This window comes from Lemur catta, chromosome 24, assembly GCF_020740605.2.
Source record: "Lemur catta isolate mLemCat1 chromosome 24, mLemCat1.pri, whole genome shotgun sequence".
Lineage (NCBI taxonomy): Eukaryota > Metazoa > Chordata > Mammalia > Primates > Lemuridae > Lemur > Lemur catta.
In genome coordinates, this window is record NC_059151.1 from 11,499,707 (window position 1) to 11,525,954 (window position 26,248).

At 39.9% G+C, this 26,248-nt stretch overlaps 2 protein-coding genes and 2 long non-coding RNA genes across 4 annotated transcripts in view; 1 reads left to right on the top strand and 3 right to left on the bottom strand.

Annotated features, from left to right (window-relative positions):
• ADH5 (alcohol dehydrogenase 5 (class III), chi polypeptide) overlaps window positions 1-26,248 on the bottom strand; it is a 51,302-nt gene that overhangs the window by 15,241 nt on the left and 9,813 nt on the right. The gene's annotated exons all lie outside the window — the stretch shown is intronic.
• ADH4 (alcohol dehydrogenase 4 (class II), pi polypeptide) lies at window positions 1,267-15,640 on the bottom strand. The gene is made up of 9 exons (XM_045536862.1): window positions 15,523-15,640; window positions 13,715-13,816; window positions 12,511-12,652; window positions 11,010-11,097; window positions 9,372-9,603; window positions 5,852-6,112; window positions 4,352-4,487; window positions 3,724-3,862; window positions 1,267-1,601 (listed from the first exon to the last, which is right to left on the bottom strand). The coding sequence occupies exons 1-9, from the start codon at window positions 15,616-15,618 to the stop codon at window positions 1,577-1,579; spliced, it is 1,221 nt and encodes a 406-aa protein (XP_045392818.1). The 5' UTR covers window positions 15,619-15,640; the 3' UTR covers window positions 1,267-1,576.
• LOC123627343 lies at window positions 18,912-25,176 on the top strand. Its single transcript, XR_006731243.1, has 3 exons — window positions 18,912-19,089; window positions 24,192-24,305; window positions 24,403-25,176. It is a non-coding gene; the product is annotated as an uncharacterized LOC123627343 (long non-coding RNA).
• LOC123627344 lies at window positions 19,153-22,633 on the bottom strand. Its single transcript, XR_006731244.1, has 2 exons — window positions 22,283-22,633; window positions 19,153-19,263 (listed from the first exon to the last, which is right to left on the bottom strand). It is a non-coding gene; the product is annotated as an uncharacterized LOC123627344 (long non-coding RNA).

Here is a 26,248-nt window from a genome sequence, read left to right on the forward strand (position 1 = left end):
TTTCTCTTTAGGACAATAGGGAAATATAGAAAATATTTTGGAAAAATTCCATTCAAAAGGGTGAACAGAAACTATTTGGACACTTGTGAGGATAAACTTTCATCATCCAGCAACATATATTTTGAGTATCTGTGACGGACAGAGGGATGGATTCAAAGATTGTTCTGCCTTCAAGGAGTTTACAAACACGTCTTTGAAAATGAACAACAGGAGCAGCATGTCTTGGGATTTCCATGAATACACTAAGCACCAAAGGAGATCAGGGAATAAAAACAGGTTTGTGGCTGCAAAGATCTGAAAGGGAGATGGGTCTCAAAGGGAACCTGGGAAGGATTCAAGGAAGCAAAAGAGAGGAGGGACGGGATGAGGAGAGAGAAGAGAACTGACACAGGGAATAGCACAAGGAAGGCCAACAACCTGTGGGGCCATCTTAGTCCCCACAGTGCTAACAAGGATTCACTGGCTTCCATTGCTAATGAAAGGGAATCTTAAATCAGCAGGACTATAATTTTCTATCTTGAGATGTTACTGTCCTCCTTAGCAGAGCTAAGATGTTTATCTCCTCTCACAGTTCAGTGCATGGTAGACCATTTTTAGAGAAAACTGGTAGGTTTCAGAAGTTACTCCAAGGTAAGAGCTAGCCTTTGCGACTCTGATCTAAATTATTATCTATCTTACCCTTTAAGACTGTCCATTGTAACATGTATAACAGTTTGAAAACTTCCATTTTGTACTTTGACTATAAACCTTATCTGTTAAATCTTGTAACTGTAAATATTTTTACTTACTATGTTACTTCATAAGCCCATTGATTTTTGTCACTTTTAGTTGACTATAGAAAACAGCATTATAGCGTCTAATGATAACAGATCATTAAACAGTAAAGCACTAAGCATTGTATGTTGTAATAATTATCCAAGATGAAAGGGCAGTTATTTTATACAGATAGAAATTTGAGAGTATAGATATTTTTTCTTTTTAAAACCTTCATTTACATAAATTCTGATATTTTATTACTTGTGATTATAGTTCATAATGAGGCTGAGAGGAAAGAAATTAACTAACGTTCAAAGGACATTGTTTAGGAGCTTATTTCAAGCAGAGTGGTTTGTCCCTTATTGGAACACAGAAATTATATAATAGCGTTTTATATATAGATATATAAAATATATGTAGTCTTTTTTCCAGTTAAAATCTTTTTATTGTGGAAAATTTTCACCATAGTACAATAAGACTCCATATATTCTTCACCCAACCTAAAAAATGATGAACATGTGCCAATCTAGTTTTATTTATTATCTCTCATTCCTCAGTTTCACCTTCCCAGAACTAGTTTTAAACAATTTCTAAACATCATATTCTATTCCTAAACACTTCAGTTATCATCGTTATTTAACATAGAAAATAATTATATTTTGTGGGTACAAATTTTGTAATATTTAAAGGTATTTTATGTTGCAGTACTACCTATAAATATTTGTTTAAATTCATAGTTTTCCTTGTTTCATAGTATCAGGTAATAGATTAACCAGATTCAGATCCAGTCGGATAGTATTCCAAATCGCTTCTGGCATCTTCATAAGATCAGGATTGTTCGGATGCTGTTAATCATAAAAAACATTAACAGATATAATTTTCATGATAAATTTAACTCAAGCCCATCAATAATTTTTAGTTTTTCATTTAAGGCTCTGGTCTTCCTTCATAGACACCACTTTGTTAAGCCTAGTTTGTTTTCTCTTGTCATCCTCTTCCACTCTTGGCATGAATACTGTTCTATACATAGTGCTAGTAAACCCGGGGGAAATGAGGACCCCTCACTCAACCCTGAGCAAGTCCTTCCTGCTCAATGGTGCTGTCCAGGAGAGCAGAGCACACCAAGTGGGGTGTGAGGTTTTAGTCTTGGAACAGTCACTGCTCTTGGTTCTCCTATAGCCAAGGGCAAAGTTGGGCATCAAAGGAGAGGGTGCTGGTTGTGCTGAGATGCTACTTTCTGAGAACCCAAATGCTCTTATTCCTGGATAACGGCAACACGTAGAAGCAAAGAGTAGTTAAGCCTCAAGGACAGAGAATGTCTTATCTCAGACATTACTGCAGGAGGTGTGAAATGTCTGGCATCAGCAGGGTGCCATGCAGAAATGTTTTCTTCACCCAGGAACTGGAAGCTACACCTGCCTTTGTGTGCTTTCCTCATCATGGGGCAGGGTCACTGCACCTCAACAGGCCAGTCGGTCACTGTGTCCCATCCCCATCCCCCACTCCCTTGCTTCTATGCAGTTGGTCTGGGGGGAGGACCTCCCCTCTCTTGTGCTTCCTGTATTCACACAGTGAGTCCATCTGGGAAGGCCCACACTCTGCCTTCCCCGTTGCTGCCTTTCCATCTGTGTGGGCGGTCAGGTGGTCTTTGCAGTGGACCAGAGAAGGAGTAGGAGGCCCCACTCAGGTGCCTACCCGTAGGCTGATGACCAGGGAAGCCTGCTTGGACGCTATTAGACGTGTCCACCTACTATTACTGCTAATGCAACAGTTTCTATTTGGCTGCCACTTAGCATTCCTTGTGGGTGTATTTCATGACTGAGAACTCTAAGGGAAAGGGGAAATGGTAGAGGATATGAGTACAACCGTCTAAGGCCTCAAATTCCAGTACAACTTCTAACCTGAGGAATACTCCTTACGGGGATATTGAGGTTGTGCAAAATATTGCAGGCCTTGCACATTAAATTTACATAGTGTAGCTTTAAAAATAATGCTTATCTTTTTCTTTTCCTTTTACTGAACTTCTTTTTGATACGTGGCAGCTAATATGTTTGGAAATTGAGGAGTTCATGTCAGTGGGAAGATTTTCTCAGGGTTCTTTCCTATAAATTAGCCTGGGTCCTCACACCAGGACGTATTTTCTTCTGTAACATTTATTCTCTGCCTTAAACTCCTGTCGTTTTCATTTTACTTTAGGTTTTCCCCCAACCCCGCCTCTTTTGTTATGTCTTCTCTTTGAATTTCTTCTTTGTCCTGTATTTCTTCTATGTAACATTGTCCCTGGTGCTTCTGGTCTTTGAGTCTATTGATTGCGGCTGTGCTTAAACATTTTACCTAAAATCACTGATCTTATTGTTACCAATTCCCCAACCCCTAGGGATCCCCCAGTTGGGGCATTTCTATAAATTAGTTCCTAGGATCCCTGGCAAGGGAATATAATGTAGCTACAATAGTGGATCAGAAGTGTCTTACTGGCGCCCCGTGACAAAGCCAGGGAATGAGAGAGTCGGGGCATCCTTTACCCAGTACCTGCCACTCACTGCTCACATCTCTGGAGTTTTCCCCCATCTCTTTTCACGAGGGGGCTGGGGCGGGCACTCTGTGTCACAGTGCAGGCCGTGATGACCCCAGACTGAGGAGCACACTGTACCAGAAGGATCTAAAGTCATGGTGTATAGAAACCTCTCTTTCTAGGGAGCAGCCCTACCTAAGTCAGTTGTCTGTGAAAGGGGACATATGTGTCAATTTATACCACTGCTTTACGTTGTAACAGTGTATAGCAGTGCATGTTATTGAAATGGAAACTTTTCTTTTTTCCAGATGGTGACTATTTAATCTTTTAAGCATATACAGTATCTCTGATGTGGAAAGTGTCAGAAAAAAACAAGCTGATTAGTTCTTAACGTCAAATAAAAATAGAATCATAAAAGGTTTCTAACCTGTTCCATTGTCTACTTGCTAATTTACCTTTTTCCTTGGTTCATTAGGTCGTATGCCTCATTGATTTTGTCTAAAGGCAGTGTATGGGTCACCAATGCATCCAGATCAAATTTCTTATTCTTGTAGTCAGTCGCCAGCTTTGGAATAGAATCTACACTTTTCCAACCTGTAATTTGGCCAAATTGCCAAATAAAAAAAGACATGGTGGTTGACGTGAAGAAGTAGTTTAGTCAGTGTTTGTTGGAGGAATGAAATTGATAGGTCAGATCTGCCTTCCTCCAAATAGGTTGAACTCCTTCCATCTTTAATTTTCTGTACTTATAGTTATTTTGAAAAATCTTTTTTATAAGAAAAATTCAAGATTACTTTCCGTTCTAGATAAGGAATTATCTCAATTAGGTCAAAGTTTACCTTTTGTTCGTCTATGTTGGTTTATTTAAATGCAAATTGCATTATAATTTGCAAATTGCAGTATCTTTCCATATAAACTCCATTTACTTTCAAACAATTAATAGAATAGTTTTTGTGTAGTCTTTATGTTCTAGGCACTCAATATTTAAACAAATTATTTTTCTTCCCGTTCAATAATCTTCACTCTAAGAATTTCAGCACTACTATGAAGAAAATTATAAACTATGAAGAAAAAAAAACTGACCACCAAAGAATGTTGAATTTATAGTACGGCCCATTATTAGTTCCTCTGGACAAATAGTCAATTCATTGTCGTCAGCAGCTACTCCAATGAGAGTACATGTTCCCCAACCTATTGTTGTGCAGTCCAAAGCTGCTCTCTGGAAGACCAAACATGAAAGATTATATGAGTAAGTAGAACAGTAAAATATGCACTCCAGTATGAGTCAGTACAATGCTTTAGGAAAAATTTATCCAACTCTGCACGTAAGATAATGGGATTCAAGCTAATGACATCCTAGTACCATTGTACATTGAGCCTTGAGGCTCCAGGGTTCCATTGTAGACAGAACGTTCAATACAATTTTGAGCTCCATTAAAAAGATGTTGAAACGAAACAGAACATATTATTTTACCCTATACAATACCATGGTTAGGTTGAATTTAGAATGTGTCTTATTGTACATGAGAAGCACATACATGGAGTTAGGAAAGATCTATAAAAGATATTATAAACTTTAATTAGCAAGCTTTTGATGACCTACCATGGACATATACTAAAATATTTGCAATTCTAGGAGCCTGGGCTGCAGGTACCAAAGTCAGTTCAAAAAGCAGGGCCTGAAGCTTTGAACACAGGGAGCAGTGCAGTAATAGCTAATGCTTATTGCGTGGTACCTGCCAGGCGCTGTTTGAGACAGTTTGCGTACGTTACAGTGAAACTGTCCTGAGCACACTGACTGAGGAACAGCGTCCTGTGGCATAGCTCTTCCTGTGTCTCCATTCTGGTCGGGGGACACCCCAATCAGGTAAGAACCAAGGGGAAGAACCGGCACAAAGCCTACTTCTGGGAGCTTGAAGTACAGAATTTTACTCTTTATACCTTCGCTAGAGTAGGGTTTAGGAGCCAGGCTGAGTGAAGGTGTAAATAGAAAGCAATAGCATTGCAACGACTTTGTAGCTCTCAGTGATGAAATAAGAAGAACCCACACGCAGATAATTCAGTTGATGAATTCTTTGGTCATTTCATTAAAAATAAAAGAAAAACAGCCCCCCCCCAAAAAAAACTCTGCTTCCTGTCTTTGAGCAAATATACGTTAGGTGATTATTTACTGATTCTCTGGAGAATAAGGCTGAGCACTCTAGCAAGCTACATTTCCATACGTTGCCTGTATGTTGCAGTTGGCTCTTTACCCTGCTTTTTTGAGAAGAGCCAGGGCTGGCTCCGTGGGCTTGCAACCTGTGCAGCGACAGCAGGGCCCCAAGCTCAGGGGTCCTGAACTGCAGAGGTGATCCTGGCAGGGGGAGGGCCCTGTCGGGCCTTTTGGGCACTGAAGGAAACATAGCAAAGCCGAGGGAGCGGGAAATGATTTGTAGCTGCCAGTTCTGCTTCCTTGTTACTACTCTTTGAACATACTAAGAAGGAGAGGTCACAGCTACTGTGAGGAACATAATCTATCCTCCCCTGGTGTTTAATAGCCAAATAATCAATTGAAAAGAAGATCCAAGGAAAAAATGTACATACCATGACTTCAGATCCACCTACACAAGCAAGGGAAAAGTCCACACCTCCTTGGGTCAATTCAACGATGACCTTCTGGATGGGTTTATTTTGGTCTCTAGGATTGAGGCAGTCCGTGGCTCCGAGGGCTTTGGCCTTTGGAAACTTCCCACTGTTGATGTCAACAGCTATGATTCTGGAAGCTCCTGCTATTTTACAACCCATGATGGCAGAAAGACCCACGGATCCCAGGCCAAAGACAGCACAAGTAGACCCAGGGGTGACCTGCAGGCAGGGAAATTATAAAGTAACTTTGAAAGCAGCTCCTCCAGTTTCTTTTATTTTAAGGGGGAGAGGGAGGTGAGGGATTGAACATAGGAATGTAAGACAGTGTGTTATGCAACTCTGTGATGTGGTCAGTGTAGGAAATTTGGTGAAAGTGGACTTGTTACCATCTACATGTGGAGAATCATTTAATGCCCATTAAGATTATTTGACTGTCTGACCTTTGTTTACTTTCCAACTTCATCTCCATGACCTCCCCAGTGTAGCAGCCGCAACAAATGGTTGCACTTTTCTCTCCTGGTGGCTTAGCTCATGCTTTTCCCTTTGCCTGATGTTTTCACCTTATTTTCTTTAATTAAAATATAGACCTATATTCCTAGGCCTGACTTCAAGGACAATCTATGAAACTTGATTATTCAATTAGAAATCAGTGCCTCTCCTTTTGCTTTTCCTGTGTCGTTTCATTTATAATCTGCCTTGATTGATTGTGTGTGTTTCTTTAAAAGACTAAGTTTTGTGAAGGCGGAGACTTTTTATCTTCCACATTGTTATCAAGGAGCCTTTTCTATGTTGAGTCTATAAGAAATATTTGTCACATTGAATTAAATGGAAACGATATACAAGATGGTAAGAAACGATGCTCTAACTGGAATGTTATTCTACAGAGTCGTATAGTGGTAGAAATATACTACACAGAGAGATCCTTAATATTTTCTGATGAGGATGAGAAACTGTTAAGATTAAAGCATAAACAAAAGGAAAAGAGAAAATCTGCCCAAGAGAAGTGTTAATACATTCTAAATTGGAAACAAAATTATTAAGGAACACAGAGGATGCACATCTTTTACTTTAATTTATGCATATTATTAGTCACGCATACCCTGGCTTCTGCAACTCAGGGGAAATAAAATATATATATTGCAAATATTAAGGACATTGTTCCTATTATGGCCTATTTACTATCATATTGTGGCACATGTTTACTTTGTTTTCCAATATGTCTCTCCAGAGTCTGGGCTAAAAAGAGCCTGTGCATCTCTTTGGAATTAGAAATGTATTTTTCCCATTGCAGCAACACTGTAACTAGCAGCTAGATTCTCAGGCCAGCTCACAAGTGGGTAGACTGGAGTATTTTGCACAGCTTATTATATAACCAGACCCCTGTGTGTCCAAGTGCCCTTGCTTGCAGCACTTACAGGGGGGATCATTATAAATTGCCCCCACAATTTGCAAATAGGGCTACACACAGTGGACGATTATCTACCTAACATCACTGTAGAGGACATTCTCACACTTCCATAGATCTCTGTGAAATGTGGGTTAATTGGCAGCAAAGGATACAAGGAAATTAGTAAGAAATAGGAGTTTTGGTGTTACAAGGATGTCCCCAATAATTATACAGAGTTGTTGCTTCACTTTTCTTCCCAGAAGCAAATGAAACTTTATTAAGCCTCTTGCCTTTTGGGCAGAATTACTGGTGTTTCACTTTCCTCAATTTCTTCTATCACATTAATTTCTCTGAGCATCTTATGAGGTGGTTTGGCACAGCGGTCCCCAAACTTTTTGGCACGAGGGACTGGTTTCATGGAAGACACTTTTTCCATGGCCAGTGGCTGGGGGCGGCAGGCGGAGCTCAGGTGGAGATACGGGCGATGGGGAGCGGCTATAACTACAGATGAAGCTTCACTTGCTCACCCGCTGCTGGCCTCTTGCTGTGCAGCCTGGTTCCTAACAGGCCACCAGCCCAGCACTGGTCTGCGCCCTGGGAGTTGGGGACTGCAGTTTTAGCAGGTAGGATCTCTTCCTCAACAGTAGGAAGAATAAGTCCTGGCAATTTAAGTTGACTTTGACTAGATTTAAAAGCAAGCTGTACATTTCCAATTCTGGGTACATATCCCAAAGAGATGAGAGCTGCCCATCTATGTTCATTGCAGCATTATTCACAATGACCCAGATAGGGAATCAACCTCAGTGTCCATGAACAGGTGAATGGATAAAAAAGGTGGTATATATACGCAAAGGAATACTATTCAGCCTTAAGAAAGAAGGAAATCCTGGCATTTGGGACGTGTTTTAACCTGTAGAACATTATGGCAAGGGAAATAGGCCAGGCCCAGACAGACAGATACTGTGTGATCTCACTTTGTATGTGGAATCTAAAAAAGTCAAACTCACAGCAGCGGAGGATAGAATGGTGATTACCAGAGGCTGGAGGTGAGGGGTGGAAGGAGGGATGGAAAATAGGAAGATGTTTACCAAAGGATACAAAGTTTCAGTTAGACAGAAGGAATAATTTCTGGAAATCTATTGTACAGTATGGTGACCACAGTTAATAACGTATATCTGAAAATTGTTTAGAGTGGATTTTAAATGTCCTCACCTCAAAAAATGGTAAGTAGGTGAGGTGACAGATATGTTATTAGCTTGACTAAGTCATTCCACAATGTGTACATCTATCTAAACATCATGTTCTATCCTGTAAATATATATAATTTTTATTAATTAAAAATATACATGCATATATTTTTAAAGAAAGCTGTTGCAGAATCTCTAAAGTTAACATCCCTTGAAAGGACTGGAGCAGAACAAGTTGGACTGCAGGGAGGGAGTCCAGGAGCGGAGGCCCGAAGAGCGATACTTCTTCCCTGAGTCTCCAATGCGTCTAGTGTAGCAGAGAGGCTGTGACTGCCAGGGTCACATCCGCTCTTCACCCAGCCACCAGTCCCCTTTCTCTGACAGCTTTCAGATTATAGTGTGGTTTCCCAGACAGTTTTAATTTTTTTACTAATGAATGATTGAATGCACAAATACATTTTTAGGAGGAAATAATACGCTGGTAGCAAAGAGTAGTGTTTCTTTTTGCATGGCAGATAAAATTCTCAATGAAAAGTTACAACCTGGTATCTTGGCTACTCGATCAGCCTTTTGTTTTGGTGAGGCTGGCTTTGTTTCCTCAATGCTGAGCAACTCTAGATAACCTGATAAAAAGGACTTTCTGGATTACAAAGCTGAGGACCAAGCCTCACCAAGACGTTTTAAGGGTTTCCTATGCACCTGGCTTATGCATTCCTTCGTATATGCCAGCTACTGGGCCAGATGTCTTATATATGTAATATGATTTAAATATCCCCATAAGTATTTGTAGTAGATATTATTCTAGAGCAGTTAAATGAGTTTAAAGGTAATTAACTCTAGTTCTTTTACATCACTCTACCTCCCAGTAACTTTTGTTTGACACAACCTGTCCTTAACCCCTTACCTTGGCATTGTTGATTGCAGCCCCGTAGCCAGATGAAAACCCACATCCAAGCAGACAAACTCTCTCTAAATTTGCATCATCATCGATTTTGGCAAGATTAATATCTGACACCACAGTATACTGAGAGAACCCACTGACTCCCAGGAAGTGGTAAACTGGTTTTCCTTTGCAGGTAAACCGGCTGGTTTTGTCTGCCATTAGTGCTTGATGAGTAGCAGGATTTTTGTCTGTTCTAGAAAATTTAAAGAGAGATATAAGGAAGGAGAAAGTAAATGAAACACTGGCCACTTTCCTACAAAATATTTTGAGCATTATATATTTGTCATAACAATTTTATAAGATGGAAAAATTGAGAAAATGATTTAAGACTTTTCACATACATAGTCCGTTGGAAGTATTTTAATGATAATAACAACAAACAACAGTTTTTATTAAATGCTTTTCATGTACCAGAAACACTTTTAAGGGCTTTATATGTATTAACTCTTAAAAATTTTTATTATAGAAAATCCAAACATGTATAAAAGTAGAAGGAATAGCATTATGAACCCTCATGCACCATCTGCAAGCTCAGTAACTATTAACTCAAGGCCAATCTAGATTCATCTATTACTCCTGCAGAATACCTACCCTGTCCCCTGCATTGGAATATTTTGAAGCAAATCCCAGCCATCACTATTTCATCTGTAAATATTTCATTAGCTATCTCTAAAACATTCTTTTAGTTCAATATATTGTTTTGGCCGATATATCTCTTAAAGGTCTTTTAATTTATGGATTCCTTCCTCCCCTCCCTTTTTTCCTTGCAATTTATTTGTTGAAGAAACTGAGTCATTTGTCTTGTAGATTTTTCCTCGTTTCCTCATTCTGGATTTTGCTAATTACATTCTTGCAATCTGGTTTAACGTATTTATTTCTCCGTCCCTGTATTTTCTCTTAAATTAGTATTTTTTGATCTAAACACTTGATCTGATTTAGGTTTTACTTTTTCATGGAAGGACATAATATCTGATTATCTCTCTTCATAATAGAGAATTTCTGTCTATTGTCTAAATCCAATAATTTATTAAAGGTTAGCAAAAAATTATATTCTTTGAATATCTACAACAATTCTGTAAAGAAGGCATTATTGCTGTCCCCATTTTAGAGATGAAAAATAGGGGCACAGTAATAGTTAAGAGTAGTGCAGTTTTAGTCTCTTAAATAACTACTTTTAATTAGCATTAAGGACAAAAGGATCTTTCCATATAGTCCCAGTTAAGTAAAAACAAGGCGATTGAGATTTTAGACTCTGGAGCCAGACTGCCTGGGTGTGAGGTTATTCTGCGTTAATACATATAGTTCAAGTTTAGCCATTTTCATTGCTGTATAATATTTCACTGAGTTATTACCAAGTAATATTTTAACCCATTGTCTTATTGGTGGAGATTCATGCTGTTTTTACTTGCTTTCTATCCTAAACAGTGTTGCAATGAACATTCTAGCATGTGTGCATTTCCACCAATGTCTTGTACATAACTAGGCGTAGAACTGGTGGGTAGAATATTCATACCTCTTCAACTCCATTTAGATATTGCAATGTGCTGCCCAAAATATTTGTATGAATTTATACTCTTACTAACAGTGTATAGAGCTTACCTGAGTTTTTCACAAATATTTGCGAGGGGACTCAGACAAAACTTGCATTTTCTACATTGAGGTGCATATAATGGAATTACTTTGTCACCTAGAAAGAAAGGGCATATATTCAATGGTGCCTAAGATATTCCTTATCCTTTCTACCTGATGAATCAGTAGAAAACACTATTTGTTTATAGTATGCATTTTATATTCAGCTGAAGGAATAGATGGCTATAGTGTTTCACTACCTTGCAAGATTGCAGATTCCTCTGAGTATTGCATATGTTGTCTTTTTAAAAAAATTACTCTGCTGGTCAGTCAAAGAACAAATCTATATTGGTATCGTCAGACGTGGAGTCCTGTCTGAGACTCTGCTGTGATTACAACTCTCTGCATTATGACTATTGTTTATTACATTTCCAAACACCCTGTACAAAACAGAACATCCTTCTATAATAGAAGAGGTGAATGATGATAGGTCAGCTTGTAGGGAGTAAACTTTATATCACTGCCATGTGTCACTGTTTACATTGACTCTCAAATTCCACTTTTTCCCACTGTTTACTCAATTCCCATTTAATAATGGCTTATGTCCTTGGCTGACCAAGGTCTAATGATAATTCACATTGGATCAACATTTGGTATGGGCCAGGCACCATTCTAACCGCTTATGTGTATTATCTCAATTCTCAGAACAACCCTCTGAAATGGGAACTATTATGATCTGCACTTTAGAAAACAGAAATCTGAGCTGAATCACAAGAAAGTGACATAACTGGCCAACATCACAGTGCTAGTAAGTGGCAGAGTTGAGACTAAAGAGGGATTATGTTGCTCCTTTATGAATGCCAAATTTGGGAAGCAATCTGTTCTTGTAATCTTTTTGGAGATGAAAAGATACTGTTAATAATATACCTCTAAGTCTGAAGCATTCTCACTTAAAGAGAAAACATTGATATGATTCATCCTGTCTGACAAGTGAGGATCACACAGCCCATATTCCAGGATTTCGTGGATCTGTTGTACAACGTGGAGTCAATAATTTCAGCCATTGGTGTGCTTCATTTAGGTATTATTTTATTATAAAGTTCCAAAAAGACACCTAAGCTAACATTGACATACGTATAATATTTCTCATTTAAGCTACCTAGAAGTCCTCATTCCTTATATAATATTAAAATAGTCTTCTATTTCATATAGAAGAAGTTGTTAAGAAGTGTCATTCCTTTAACATGGAAGTTTCAGTTGAGGCTAACTTTGTAACTTTCTTCATGGGTCATTTTTCTCAGTACTATATGTAAATAAAGTGACCATATTTCCCAGATTTTATTAGACAGTTCTGATTTCAAATATTCTGCCGCACTGTTAGACCATGATAGATTGTGTGTCTCATTTTAAGTTTGGAACATATGGTCCCCTATGTAAATAGGGGTGAATTACAGCATGCAAAGCTCGGATTGTATCAAGAATTATCCCAAAATATCCTACATTTTCTTTTCATCAGAATAAAATAAAATACCTGGTTTGAAGTTGGTCACTCCTGGCCCAACACTCTCCACAATTCCTGCACTCTCATGGCCCAGGATCACTGGGAGGGGAGCGTCCTTAAACGTAGGGTCGATGGTGAGGGCGTCAGTATGGCACAGGGCAGTGGCGACAATCTACAAAAAGCAACAGCAGACTTGAGTTTTGTTTCTGCAGTTATGTTATTGGGTTGAAGGTTTCCTACAATTTTAGACCTGATGTCATTCTGAAACCTTACAACACTCCCAGAACTCAATAAAAGAATTGCAATTTGGAAAAAATATATAGGTTAGATTCTTTTCCTTTTATAATTCATAATGCACCCTTTGTTTTCTTACCTTTGATTGTTGTCAGAAAATCATAAAAAAGAGGTAGGATTGGCAATTATTGTTTCCAGGAAAGAAAAAATTCAAAGGTAATAGGAAAAAGTTAAAGTCTATTAGGCAGAGGAAGTGGATGGAACACAGGCTCCTAGGGCTTGTTCAAATTTTGTTGAAATGAATTGGGGTAATATACCTCTTAGAATTAAAAAAGAGATATCAAATAAAGAGTGATCTAAATTAGTGACCAATGTATCCCTATACTGTTCTTTTTCAAGATTCTGCTCATGAGGACGTGCCACTCATTCTCATGCACAAATGCTTAGTGTGATGGTCCCGAGGAACAATATCAGCCTGGCCAACTCTGGGAAAAATGGGGAAATTGTCCAAACTTGCCATCGGTGACATTGCTCTGTCCGATACAGTGTCTCCTCCTGATCAACCCCTCCTGTCCCTTCCTCTGGCAGCCAGGACACTCAGGCTGCCCAGGGCAGCATGTCCAGATTCCCTCTCCCTCGTTTCAGACCAAATTCTCTCTCTTCCTTTTAATAACACTTTCCAGTAACTGGCAATTGGAAACGAAAAGAAAACCTAAGTAATTCTGATCCAAAGTGAATTCCTTTGTCTGGTTTTTAGGGTAAATGATTAATATTGAGATATTTCAGTTAAATTTTAAGCCCATGATTGAAAATTACCAAAATAATTAATGATTTCTTCCTTTTTGGGATGATGCCCGTTTTTATCTGAGCCTAAAAATGCAGCTCTTCTATACTGGAAAGTCCAGGGTCTCTCAGAGGTACCACGTAGGACAGACCTGACAGAAACCAAGTTCGCAGGCAGGGCCCCCTCTCTCTCTGCAGGAGGGACGTCCCCGCTCACCTGAATGCGAACCTCGTGAGCCTTGGGCGGAGCCACCTCCACCTCTTCAATGCAAAGGGGCTTGCCTGCTTCCCAGGCCACCGCTGCCTTGCATGTTATCACCTGAAAGAGAAAAAGAAAGAAAGGAAGGAAAGAAAGAAAGAAAGAAAAAGAAAAAAAGGAAGAAGGTAGGAAAGAAAGAAAAAAAGAAAGAATTGGTGTGGGGGAGGGAGGGGGAAAGAGAAGATATTGTGTAAAAAATTAGAATATATTGATACCATAATTTCATGACAAAGAATTAAGGCATTTGTGGCTCTTTTTTATACATAATTATATTATTTTAAAGATAAAGGATCTTAATTGAAAATGAGAAGTTAAATTCTACATTATAGTCATTGCACTTTTCACTATTTTTTTTTTTTGAGACAGAGTCTCGCTCTGTTTCCCAGTGGGGCCGTCACAGTTGACAGCAACCTCAAACTCCTAGGTTCAGGGGATTCTGTCTCCTCAGGCTCCTGAGCAGCTGGGACTGCAGGCGCGCCCCTCTATGCCCAGAAAATGTTTCTATGTTTTTGTAGAGAGTGGGTCTCGCTCTTGCTCAGGCTGGTCTTGAACTCCTGGCCTCAAGCAATCCTCCTGCCTTGGCCTCCCAGAGTGCTAGGACGATGGGCATGAGCCACTGTGCCTGGCCTACACTTTTTATTTTTGAGAAGAACAAGGGTATTAAAGTTTACCTTAAGGGCCAATAAGCTTCTGTTGACCGAGATGTTTGGAATCAGCTCTGCAGTACCTGAGTCGGGTAATTGCTAAAGAATACATGTGTTTTACATGTTTGCTACTCAAAGTGTGGTCCTCAAACTGGCAGTTATTCACATCACCTGAGAGCTCCCTGTCCCAAATGCACTACACCAAAATCTGCATCTGAACAAGATCCCCAGGCAATTCACTCAAAGTGTGAGGAGTGAGACTACATAATTACTAAATTTATTAGTAGAATATAAATTAAATAAAAATTTAGTTTCTTTGCAAGAATTTGGGTAAAAATACATGAAAAAAATTAAGCACTTAAGATTCTATAATCCCTAGATTAGTATTTTTTCTTGCTTAAAATTATATTTTTTAATTTCAAATATACATAACATTGAAAGAAAGTAGAAAGAAACAAATTAATAATCTTCCATTCTAATGATACCATTTTTAATTTTGGTAGGATTTTCTCCAAGTCTTTGACCCCATGAATACATATTTTACATTAGTTGTTAAGTAATTTTGAAGTATGTTTTTAAATATCATTGACCTTATTACAAAAGAAATATATATTAGTTACAGGAAGTTTCAAAATGCCAAAACCTCTCAAGGGTTGTAAGGAAAAAAACAAATAAAATTCATCTGTAGTTTTATCATCACTTTATGGTTTTCATGCAAATCCTGTGAGTATCCACATATAAGATCCTATTGTATGTCATGTTTTGTAATGTTTTTTCTACTTATTAATATACTATGAAAAACTTTCATATTCATCTCCAACATTATTTCTAACAAATGCACATTCTATGTTATGGTTATATCATAGTTACTTAAATCACTTTTTTGCCATTTAAATATTTAATTGAACACCCTTGTAGTAAGCATTTCAGCAAATCCACAGTTATTTCCTTAGGATGAATTCCTAAGGAATAGGAATAGCAGACCTATAGGTCCAGTCATACCCTTTTGATCAACCTTAAATTGCTGCTTTCAGAGAGTGATCGTCAAAGGAAGCTGCTTCTATCAAACAGTCAAAGACACAAACAGCACGAACTGAACAAAGACACAGCTCATCCACTTACTTTGCCCTTGCTGCCCATTTTCCTCTGGGAAACTTGCGCAGAAGCCTCCCCTTGTACCCAGGGTGCTCCTCGTCCTGTCCTGAGCTGTCTTTGCATAAATACTGTTCCCGCTGTATTATTCTCCAATCACTTTTTCTCCTTTCCTGTTGCTACCAGGTCATTTGTGCTATCAGGTTTCAGCAACAAACCCCTTTGCTCCCAGCCAGCTCCAGGATTTTTTTATTCTTTTTTTTCTTTTATTGCAAAACATAAAATAATAAAGTACATTAAACATATAAGGATGGGTTAATAAATAATTATAAAGGCACTGCCATTGCCCCGGAATCCACCCTTTTAATCTTATCCGTCTTTCTTCTTCATAACCTTCATAATCATATCCTTGCGTATTTTATGGGTTTACTACCTAATTATGCTTCTTTATCCAATAGTTTAGGTTTCTCTATTAAAAGCTTTATACAAATGGAATCTCCATAGTGTATGTATTCTTTCATGTCTATTTTCCTCCTCTCCACTCATGTTTGTGAGATTCATTCACATTACCTGTAGCTGTAGCTTGTTTATTTTCATTACCCTAGAATATTCCATTGTATGAATTGACCATCATTAATACATTCATTTTCATTTCTGCTTTTGATTCTGCCTATAATGAATCAGTGGTTGCATAACAATTCTTTTCATGTATCTGGTTCCACGGGTGCTTGAGTCCCCTTAGGGAAAATTCAGGACTGATATTTAGCTAGTACATATTATTAAGTTGATGCCAACTATCAAAATAATGAAATTAGGCCGGGCGAGGTGGCTCATGCCTGTAATCCTAGCCCTCTGGGAGGCCGAGGCAGGTGGATCGCTCAAGGTCAGGAGTTCGAGACCAGCCTGAGCGAGACCCCGTCTCTACTAAAAATAGAAATAAAAATTATCTGGCCAACTAAAAATATATATAGAAAAAATTAGCCAGGCATGGTGGTGCATGCCTGTAGTCCCAGCTACTTGGGAGGGTGAGGCAGTAGGATCGCTTGAGCCCTGGAGTTTGAGGTTGCTGTGAGCTAGGCTGATGCCACGGCACTCACTCTAGCCCGGGCAACAGAGTGAGACTCTGTCTCAAAAAAAAAAAAAAAGAAATTAGTTTTGTTCAGTTTGGTGAAAAGTCTCTGCTCCAAACCTCCAAGTTCCCCTTCAGCTCTGTGGCAGCCCCGGGGAGCCCTGTCTAGTCCCTGCCGAGGAGCTACTCTAATTGTCCCTCCTGATAAGTGAGCCCTGTGGTTCTGGGTCTCTGTTAATCCTCCCGAACAGAGCAGTCCCTGGAACCCCAGAGGACAGGTATCTAGTGCCCATGTGACCTTCTGGGGCTGCGGTCCCCTGGCGTCACACTGGCATGGCTATTTGTGAGAAGGTCCCGGGCTGTTGGTGAAATATTTTGACTAGGAGTGGAGTTGCCTCGTCCCCAGCGCGGTAGACAAGGTCACACGGCTTTACCAAGTGCTTTCCCTCCTAGTGTGAGAGTCTTCCTCGTTCCACATCCTCACCCGTCCTCGAATTACCAGACTTTAAACAGTGTGATAATCTAGCGGTACGTAAGGATATCTAATGGTGTTTTTAATGTGTATTTCTCTGATTATTAATAAGCACCAATGTTGTACTAGAGTCAGCTCATACTGATTTTTGGTGTGCTTATTCTATTAGCTACTGAGAGATGTTTAAAAAGCATTATTACAATTACTCTGATTTAATCACTACACATTGTATACATGTATGAAAGTATCACATGAAACTCAACAATATGTACAATTGTTAGGTATCAGTTAAACATAAAAAGAAATAAATCATAAATCATTATTAATGTGTTAATTTCTGATAGGACTTCTCTTACTTTTTGCTTTACATATTTTGAAGCTTGATATTAGGTACATGCAAGTGCTCTGTGTTCCATGTGTTTTAAATATTTTAACAACATAGTTTTAGTATCTTCCTCTGTTAGTATGTTTGCATTATCTATGTCATTTCTTTAACGGTCCCCTCCAGGCTTTAACTGATATTTTGTTGTAGAATATTTAAGTGGCTCTATTAAACTTTTTGAAAGCACAATTTATACTCATTGTATCCACTTTCTCACCACCTACTTTTCACTTCTTAACTCCTTTGGTTTTCATCTTTCTTTTTATTGATACCTTTTTCTTAAAAGTTGGTAGTGGCCTCATTATTTAAAAAAAGAACACAAAATAAACAAAAAACTTTACCTTTTAGAAAATTCCTCTGTAGCATTTAATTTTTCCAGTCTTTATCTTCTCTCTTGATTTTCATTATATTTTTATACTTTCTTTCCCCTTAATCTGAACTTTAGACAGGAATTTCTAATTGCTCCTAGACATTTCTATTTGAACAGTGTTCATGTTCACAAAACAACCTGTTTATCTTCTTTCACAACTCTAAAAGCGCTCCCTTCTCTGACTTTTCTATTTTGACACTGGTGTATCCATTCTTTTTCTTACAGTTCTGAAACCTCCCTTGACCTTGTTTTCTACATTGTTGCCTTTCATTTCCTTCTTTTTATTTTTATTACTGTGCCATATATGAACCTCTTCTTATTTCATTTTTGTTTTTTGTTTTTTTTGGAGACAGAGTCTCGCTCTGTTGCCTGGGCTAGAGGGCTGTGGCGTCAGCCTAGCTCACAGCAACCTCAAACTCCTGGGCTCAAGCGATCCTCCTGCCTCAGCCTCCCAAGTAGCTGGGACTACAGGCATGTGCCACCATGCCCGGCTAATTTTTTCCATATATATTTTTAGTTGTCCAAGTAATTTCTTTCTATTTTTGGTAGAGACGGGGTCTCGCTCTTGCTCAGGCTGGTTTCAAACTCCTGACCTTGAGGGATCCTCCCGCCTCGGCCTCCCAGAGTGCTAGGATTAAAGGCGTGAGCCACTGCGCCCAGCCTTGAATTCACTGTTAAAGAATCAGGAAGAAATAACCCGGGGTAGGCTTGGAAAGGGAAGGAAATAGGATTCCAGGCATTAGGGACATAATCAAAAGTATGAAGGCTAAAAACAGCAAAATATGTGCAGGTAACATATTTCATATTCACAGTTCACTGTTGCTGAAAAAAAAAAAGTGAAACTTCGAAGGACAGCAAGAGGTGCTGGAGTGAGACCACGGGAGACCTAGCAAACCATGCGAAGGAGTCTGAACTCTACCTCCGAGGCAATGAAGAATCATTGAGTCCTTCTAAGTAACAGAGTGATATGATCAGACTTGTTATTGAGAGAAACCATTCCATATACTGGTTTTTTTTCTAGCTATGCAGTTGCTGTTGTCTGAATGTTTATGTCCCCCCAAATTTCATATGCTGAGACCTAGTGTGGGTTGTGTAGACAGGTGAGGTTTTTGGGAGGTGATTAAGTCATGAGGGCTCTGCCCTAATAAATGAGATTAGTGCTCTTGTAAAAGAGGGTTGGGTGAGCTTGTTTGCCCCTTCCGTCATGCGAGGGCACGTAGAAGGCACCATCTGAGAGGAACAGGCCCTTACCAGACACCAAGTCTGCTGGGGCCTCAAGCTTAGACTTCCCGGCCTCCAGAACTGTGAGCAATAAATTCCTGTTGTTTAAAAATTAAAAAAAAAAAATGGTCAAATTGATGATTTACCTTGGAAACACGAGAGGCACTAACACTTATGCTTGGTATCTGTCTATTTTCTGCCTTTCCTTCTGTGCTGCGCTTTGTGAGCTTCTCTGAAGATGGGGACAGTCCTCCTTTCTGTGAACATCAAAGAACCTGTTGAGTAGTATTTTGAGAGAGGAGGAGAGAGGTCTCAGAATAGCAAATCCTTGGGCTTTTGAATGTGAGGCTCTTCTAATGTTAAAATCATGGATTCTTCCTATGAGAATGGTTTTATCTTTTGTCACTTCTGATTTTCAGGCTTATAGGTGTTTCCAAAATTCTCAATGCTCCATATGCCTTTAGAAATATGATTTTCCTCCCATTACATCAGTATAAATAGTATTTTATAATAATTCATCAGTCTCAATCTGAACACTCAAACTGCACATTTGATACCCAACATGTTCCAAACTGAACCCACTGGCTTTCTGCACCAACTGGCTCTTTCTTCTTATTTCTAAAATACTGGTTTCCTTTATATTCTACATCTAATTATACATCTCCTTAGTAAAGAATTACAACTTTTTGCCTCAGATGCAGCTTCCTTACGTGCATTTGCAGAAATCCATTCAGGCAGGTGTGTACTTATGTAACAGGATGAAATAGTTTTATTGTAAAATGTGGCTATAGTTTGTGACAACTGGCCAAGGAAAAATGAAAGGTTCACACTGGTATTGGAAAAATGCCTTAATGGTCGTGGGCTGTAATATTGAGCAAGGCTTCTGGTCCGTGGTTAGATGGAAGGGGTGTGGACAAATAACAATTATATTCTGTAAGTAACAAAGAAGGAGGAATTTTTGTTTTTTTGTCTGTGGGTGGGTGTCCTGGTAGTACTGTGACTTGGAGGAAAGTGTAGGGATGGACAAGAGGAGGCTTGAATGAGAGGGGTGAGACCAGAGAGAGTGGAAGCAGAATTCCATGAGTGGGAGTGGCCAGGCCAGAGTAGAGCTGCAGGGCCTAACACTAAGTTTAGTGCTGCTGTCTGTTCATGTCACGCTGCGCTGCAATCTCCCCGTCTTCCCTAAGTCACCACCCAAGTCCGCTGTCCACTAGGGCCTTGTGCGAGTGGTGCTTTGGGAGCTACAACAAGAAGGAAAGAACAGCAAGTGGTGAAGTGTCACAGATGACAGTAGCTCCAGGAGGACAGCTGGCAGTGAGATGACAAAAATATTCCGGCAGGATGGGAATTCACACAGTACGAACAAAAGCCCCCACAAATGCTCAGAAGGCATGGAGGTGGTAGGTGCTCAGCAATTTTCATGGAAACCTCAGTCATTTTGGGGGCCAGGGGGTAGTGAATGAAAGATGGGGACACATACATGGCAAATATATGGACTGCACTGGTAGAATCAGGTTTGTTTTTTTCCAAGCACCAAAGGCTTTTTGTTCTTATTTCAAATTAAATCTTGTCATGCTTTTAAGCAATATGAATGGAGACGGTGCTCTATGGGGTCTGTCATTTACTGGAGTTCTGTTATTTGTTAATATAATTTTATTTCTCATCAAAATGTTTGCAGAGGGTTAAGAAAATGTGAAGAAATGGAAAATATTTCTAAAGAGCCAAAGAGAAAGGTCTTCATGAAGATTTTTTATAGAGGCTCTCCAGAGCTTGTCCTCATCTCCTGAAACCCCATGTCTTTATCTGACTCCTTTTGCATCCTCCTCAAATATTCACAAGGCAACATACGAGCACCCTGGAGAAAACCACTCCCTGGATCTACTTCCTTAAAAATCATTCCCTTAAGTCTGCATCACTTGGTTTGGAGTTCTGTAGACATCCCCAAAGCTCCAGCCAGAACAGCACTACAATTCCAGGACCAGGGCAACAGAGTCTAACATTAAATCATATCTATCTCTCTACCTCCCACAGAACAATTTGTGGGGTAGTAGCTTTGGGGTCCCAGATCTCGGGAGGGCCTAGGTCCTCTGGGTTGGATTTTTGGTTTTCCTGGGTGGTGTTTCTGCTAGTTTGAATTGTAATAGCACCTTTTTTACTGTTTCTTCTTCTTTTTTCACTCTTAGATTGATTTTATCATGTGTGTACAACATACATCCCAAGGATGAACATTAATTCTTGGAGAATATGTGGTCTAAACCTATACTGAGGAGAGGAAGACAGGACACTTTAATTGTCACACAATTAGCATGAGGCCACCATGCAGCTATCACAAGTCTACAAGTCATTGTATTTAGGCTGAGTCAGGTTCTCCCTGCGGCCATCCAGGCACTAATAATGGAGCCACTTGGCTCTTCAATGGCGGTTCTCTGATTTCCAGAAAAGAGACTTAGACGGGCTCATTCTAGTAAGTACTCAATTAAATTTCTAGCCAAAGGATCTTTGCTCCCATAGGCTCCATCTTGGGGAAGGGAAAGGCTTATTCTCTTTGATATGCTGATTTTTATAATAGAGTTTTTTCCTGTTATAATTCTTATATCCTATTTAAATTATGAGCCAAGAGAAAACTGCTGTTTGGTTTTATTTAATGGGAAGAAACTAACCCTTATCGAGTGCCTGCTGACATCAGGAACTTTGTGCAGATTATCTTTTTAACCCTTACCATAACCCTGTGAGATAGATATCATGTTGACTATTAGCAAATAAGATAACATAGTTTCCGTGTTTGATAACATTCGGTTGTTTGTTAAGGGAGCAGGACTTTGATTTAATGTTTGTTTGATTACAAAGTTCATGGTTTGTTGTCAAGTTGCTGATCTTGAATTTTTAGTCTTATCAAATTTCGGTTTTGTAGTTTTCCCTCTTTTGTCTTTATTTATAAATAGAATTTTGGGAAATTGTTCAGTTTACTCTTATTATAATATTGTAAAGTTAATAATTATTACTCTATGGAATTACTACTCTATGTTCTAGTTAGAACGCAGGAAAATATATTCTTTTCATCTTGAGATGAATGTCTGTGAGACAACAATTCTTGCTAACATATTAATATAGTTGTTTCAATATTGGGATACCTGCAAATCTATTAACAACTTTTCCTTCTTACTCAGATTTCAGCTTAAACGTCACTTCTTCAAGGGTGGCCTCCCTAGATCTCTCAGGCTGGATCAGCGCTTTGTGTTATAAACTCTTCAAACTTTTCCTTCATAGTACTTTTACCTTTTACTGTCAAATTTGGTGTGCTCAGTTGTGTCTCTGTTGCATCCTGTGATTTCTCTAGGGTGAGGATAGTGTGCAGGATGGAACTGGACTTCCAGGAATTCTTTACCATTGGCTCACAGCGTAAGCTCTCTGGTGTCACAGGTTGGAGCAGGAAACATTCACAGAATGGACTTGTGCTGCCTGGGTTTTTCCTCAGGAGAAAATGAAGGTCAGAGACTTGAAAGACCACAGAAAGAGATACCGAATTGTCAAACACCACATGTTTTCCTGAACATCAACGAAATACAAAATGAGTTATTGTAGCTCAAACACCTCCACATCCTGCTGATGTTATAAGCAAAGCACAGTTGCCAAAACAAGTAATAAAAACCTAAAAACAGAGAATACACCCACCAAGAAAATCAATGCCATATTTTCTAAAAGGCTGGTTATAAATACAAACATATCTAAGTCTATTATATACATATATTGATATTTCAGTATTTATAGCTCACCTCAGTATCTAAAACCTGCCTTCCAATCTAAAATACGTCCACCATTTTATTTTGGCTTGGAGCAGCCAATAATCTTTTTCTAATATTTATCATCATTTTAATTATCTACTATTTGTGTGTTTGCGTGTTTAATGTCCATCCCCCTATGAGACTATAAGCTCTATGAAGATAAGGACCCTGTTTGTTTTGTCCAGATCATGTACACACTGCCTGCCCACCAGCAGGACCCGGCCTGCAGTCATCACGCAAACTATTTGTTCACTAAATGTCGAATGACTAGAGCGAGCAACATCTGCACACTGAGCCAGTTTTAAAAAAGGAAAGGTCAAATGTGGTCTCCGTAGCATGAACTTCAATGTTGTTAAAAAAAAGCCTTTTTTGTTAAAAATCCTTTCCTCTAATCTTGGATTTGTATATAGTCATCATGCACTTGCAGATTCGTGGATGATCCTGGGGTTAGTTGTTTGTGAGACTGCCAGACACTCCCAGAGACTGTGTCCACGCATAAGAGAGGCAATTGGAGAGAAAGTTTACTGAATTGCTAAAGACAGTGGCTACTGAGAACAGATCCTATGCAGGAAGGAATGACTCAGTACCTGGGAAGGAGGAATTTGACAATGCCTGGAAAACACTAATGAGGTCTGCTCAAGACTTGTTGATAGATACTAGTTAAGAACAGCCTGTTGTTGAAGAGTTTTAAAGGCCGAAGTTTTCAGTTATTTATTTTTAAACGTTCCATAAATAACACGTTTGTTACAGATGTAAGTCAGGGTGGTTTCGATCCACCTTTCACCAGGTAAATCACTGTGTGTGATTATCTCTCGATAACAGCAGCAGGTCTTTACACTCTTCAGGCTTCTCTTCCTGAGATGTGTGTTGTCTCCTGCCCTGTCTCTGGCACTCCAGCTATCAGAATACCATGAGAAAAATTTGGGATATAAAACACAAAATTACTCTGCCAATGTGCTACCATAGTTTCTTTCTTTTTTTTTTTTTTTGACATTCAAAAATTCAGATTAACTTTATTTAAATTGGAAACACAGTTCTTAAAACTGCATTTAGAGGCAAGACCCCTGTATAACCCTATTGTTATAAAAATCAAGAAGAGTATTTCTGAGTATGGCAGACGTTATTTCTAGGTTAACAGAACAAGATTTGATTTTGGATTTTATTCTTTAAATAAATTCCAGACAATGTAGGAAAAAACAGGTTATTTACAGATAAGAATGATCTACCTATGTACTCCGAGGTACAAATTTCGTGGCAGAAAAGATTTCAGTAAATGCTGGCATCTTGGAAGCAGTTTTCAAAGTCCTTTGCTTTATTTTCTTGGGATGTCTAAAATCCACCTTCAATCTTGGGAGCAAAACAGTGCTTTAAATGTTTCATATCAGCAATTTTATTCTCTGCAGCAAAGGGAACATCTGCAGACATACCGAGTATTACCGCAGGAGAGAGTGGCTTTTATAAAGAAGTCCAGGTTCCTCAGTGCAGAAGTTAGCTCAGCTGGCTCATTCATCTCTATGGTAACAGCCTCCTCGTTATCAATATTACATGGTTTTGACAATGTTTCCATTTCCAAGTTCTCCACTCACAGAAAATTTCACTCCACCTTTTGCACAGGAAATTACAACACCCTCTCCAGTGTGACTGAGATCTTGACATACGTGTGCAGATTCACTGGAAGGCATCTTTCGTACACGGCTGTATTCTCATTCTGGAATTCCATGTTACTGAACATTTAAATTCATTGACTTCATTTCATAGTCTGAAACTTCTCTTGATTTGGTGCTTCAAATAGTAGCATCAAGGTGTCCGCAGTGCCTTCAGCTCTCCATGTAATGATGTCTTCATTGCCAGCACATTTTGCTACTTCGGATGTGATGGTGAGGTTCACACCCACAGCCAGGTTGTGGTTGCCTCAGTGTGTTGTTGAAGCCCTAGGAGTGCAGCGTGCACTGCCACCAAGGAGCCCTGGGACTGCTCCATGCTCTGCACAGTCAGCCACTCAAGCTGCCTTCCCAGCAGGCCTTGCTGACAAGGTCCTTGAGAGCCTCCAGCACCTCCACTGGGCTGGACGCCTGGACCAAGCCAGCCTCAAACATGGTGGCGGCATCGCCATGAAGTGGCTACAGTGGGAAGGAGGAAGGTCCAGTGGGATGAGGCTCCCCTAGGATCGGAGTGAGTGAGGAGATGCAGCCACAAGAACCCGAGACCCAGGAAGATGACCAGGGGGTGTGACGGCTGACTGTCAGTTTTCGTACTGATTCCATCGTGGACTGGTAACCATGAATGCTTGGACTGGCACTGGTCCATTGTACAGATGCCGACTAGTGGTCTAGGCTCTTGCTCTGAAACCATTCCCACATATTTCTGGAAAGTGTTTCATATTTGGAGAGATTATTTGTGTACCCCAGGAGACAGATGAAATGGACTCTCAGTGGCTAAAATGAAACATGCTAAACCAGAACCAGATGGCCACAGCAGGGTGAGGGGTTGGTGGTGGATCCCTGCGTTACCAACTGACACAGGTTTTCTTTCCTGTGATTAAGCAGAAACTGGTTTCTGAACGACACTGTGGAACCAACTACAGCTGGACATTTCCCAACTGATCCCCAACAGACCACCTGACGCCGGCTGACTGAACTCGTCCCCAAATTGTAGTCCTGCCAGAACTCGGACTGGACAGAGGGTGGCCTTACAGACATTCCTTCCTGATAAACAGTCCTGGACCACGAGCCAGTTTGACTGGCTCACACAGAATGCGCACAAACCCTCCTCTTCCCCTTCTGATGTAAAGAGCCGAATTCCATCTCATAGTCAGCTAAAGCCCACCCCAAGGTGAACACAGAATGTATGGTACACGTATGTTCACCTGCTGCTCATGCACTGGACTCCCCTCATGACTACTTGTAAACTTTCCCCAAACCTGCTAAATACACGTGTAAGGCAAACCCTGTGAGGCATAAATACCAGCTTCCCCTTCCTTCTTGGGAGTTTGTACTTTCAGTTTCCTCCAGAGGCAGCATTCCCCAATCTGCATATTGTTTCTTCGAAAATAAGGTTTTTTCCTTTCTCTTCCTATGTAGATCTCATGGTCTTTTGTTAAGCTTTCTGGCCACAAGGATGGATCTGAAGTGGCTCCTAATTTCTTTCCCGGCATGGGCTTGACACCGGCAAGAACCCCTTGAAGTTCAGTCATCTCCGGGCCAGGCTGACAAAGAGTTGGGTGAGCCCTGTTGGATGCAAGATCCCTCACTTCCAGGTTGTCATCTAGGAAACTTGATTCTCTTTAAGGGAGGGCTACCCATCTGGCTGGGGCTGGACCTAACCGTGAGGATGCTCGAGGTCCAGGCGGGGATGCCCATGCTGGGAAAGTTTGCACTGGGAAGGTTGCCGTGTCTAGGTGAGTGCTACGGCTCACTCATCCGCTGAGGGAGCAGCCTCTGGCCAACTGCTGTCAGGAACT

What these genes read in the sequence shown, in the direction of transcription:
- ADH4 (XM_045536862.1), bottom strand. Translation starts at nt 15,618, where the DNA reads ATGCAAAGACAGCTCAGGACAGGACGAGGAGCACCCTGGGTACAAGGG. An exon ending in CTCACGAGGTTCGCATTCAG is followed by an intron (nt 12,653 to 13,714) that starts GTGAGCGGGGAC and finishes TGCTTTTTGTAG; the next exon opens with ATTGTCGCCACTGCCCTGTG. An exon ending in AATATTTGTGAAAAACTCAG is followed by an intron (nt 9,604 to 11,009) that starts GTAAGCTCTATA and finishes TAAATTTTCTAG; the next exon opens with AACAGACAAAAATCCTGCTA.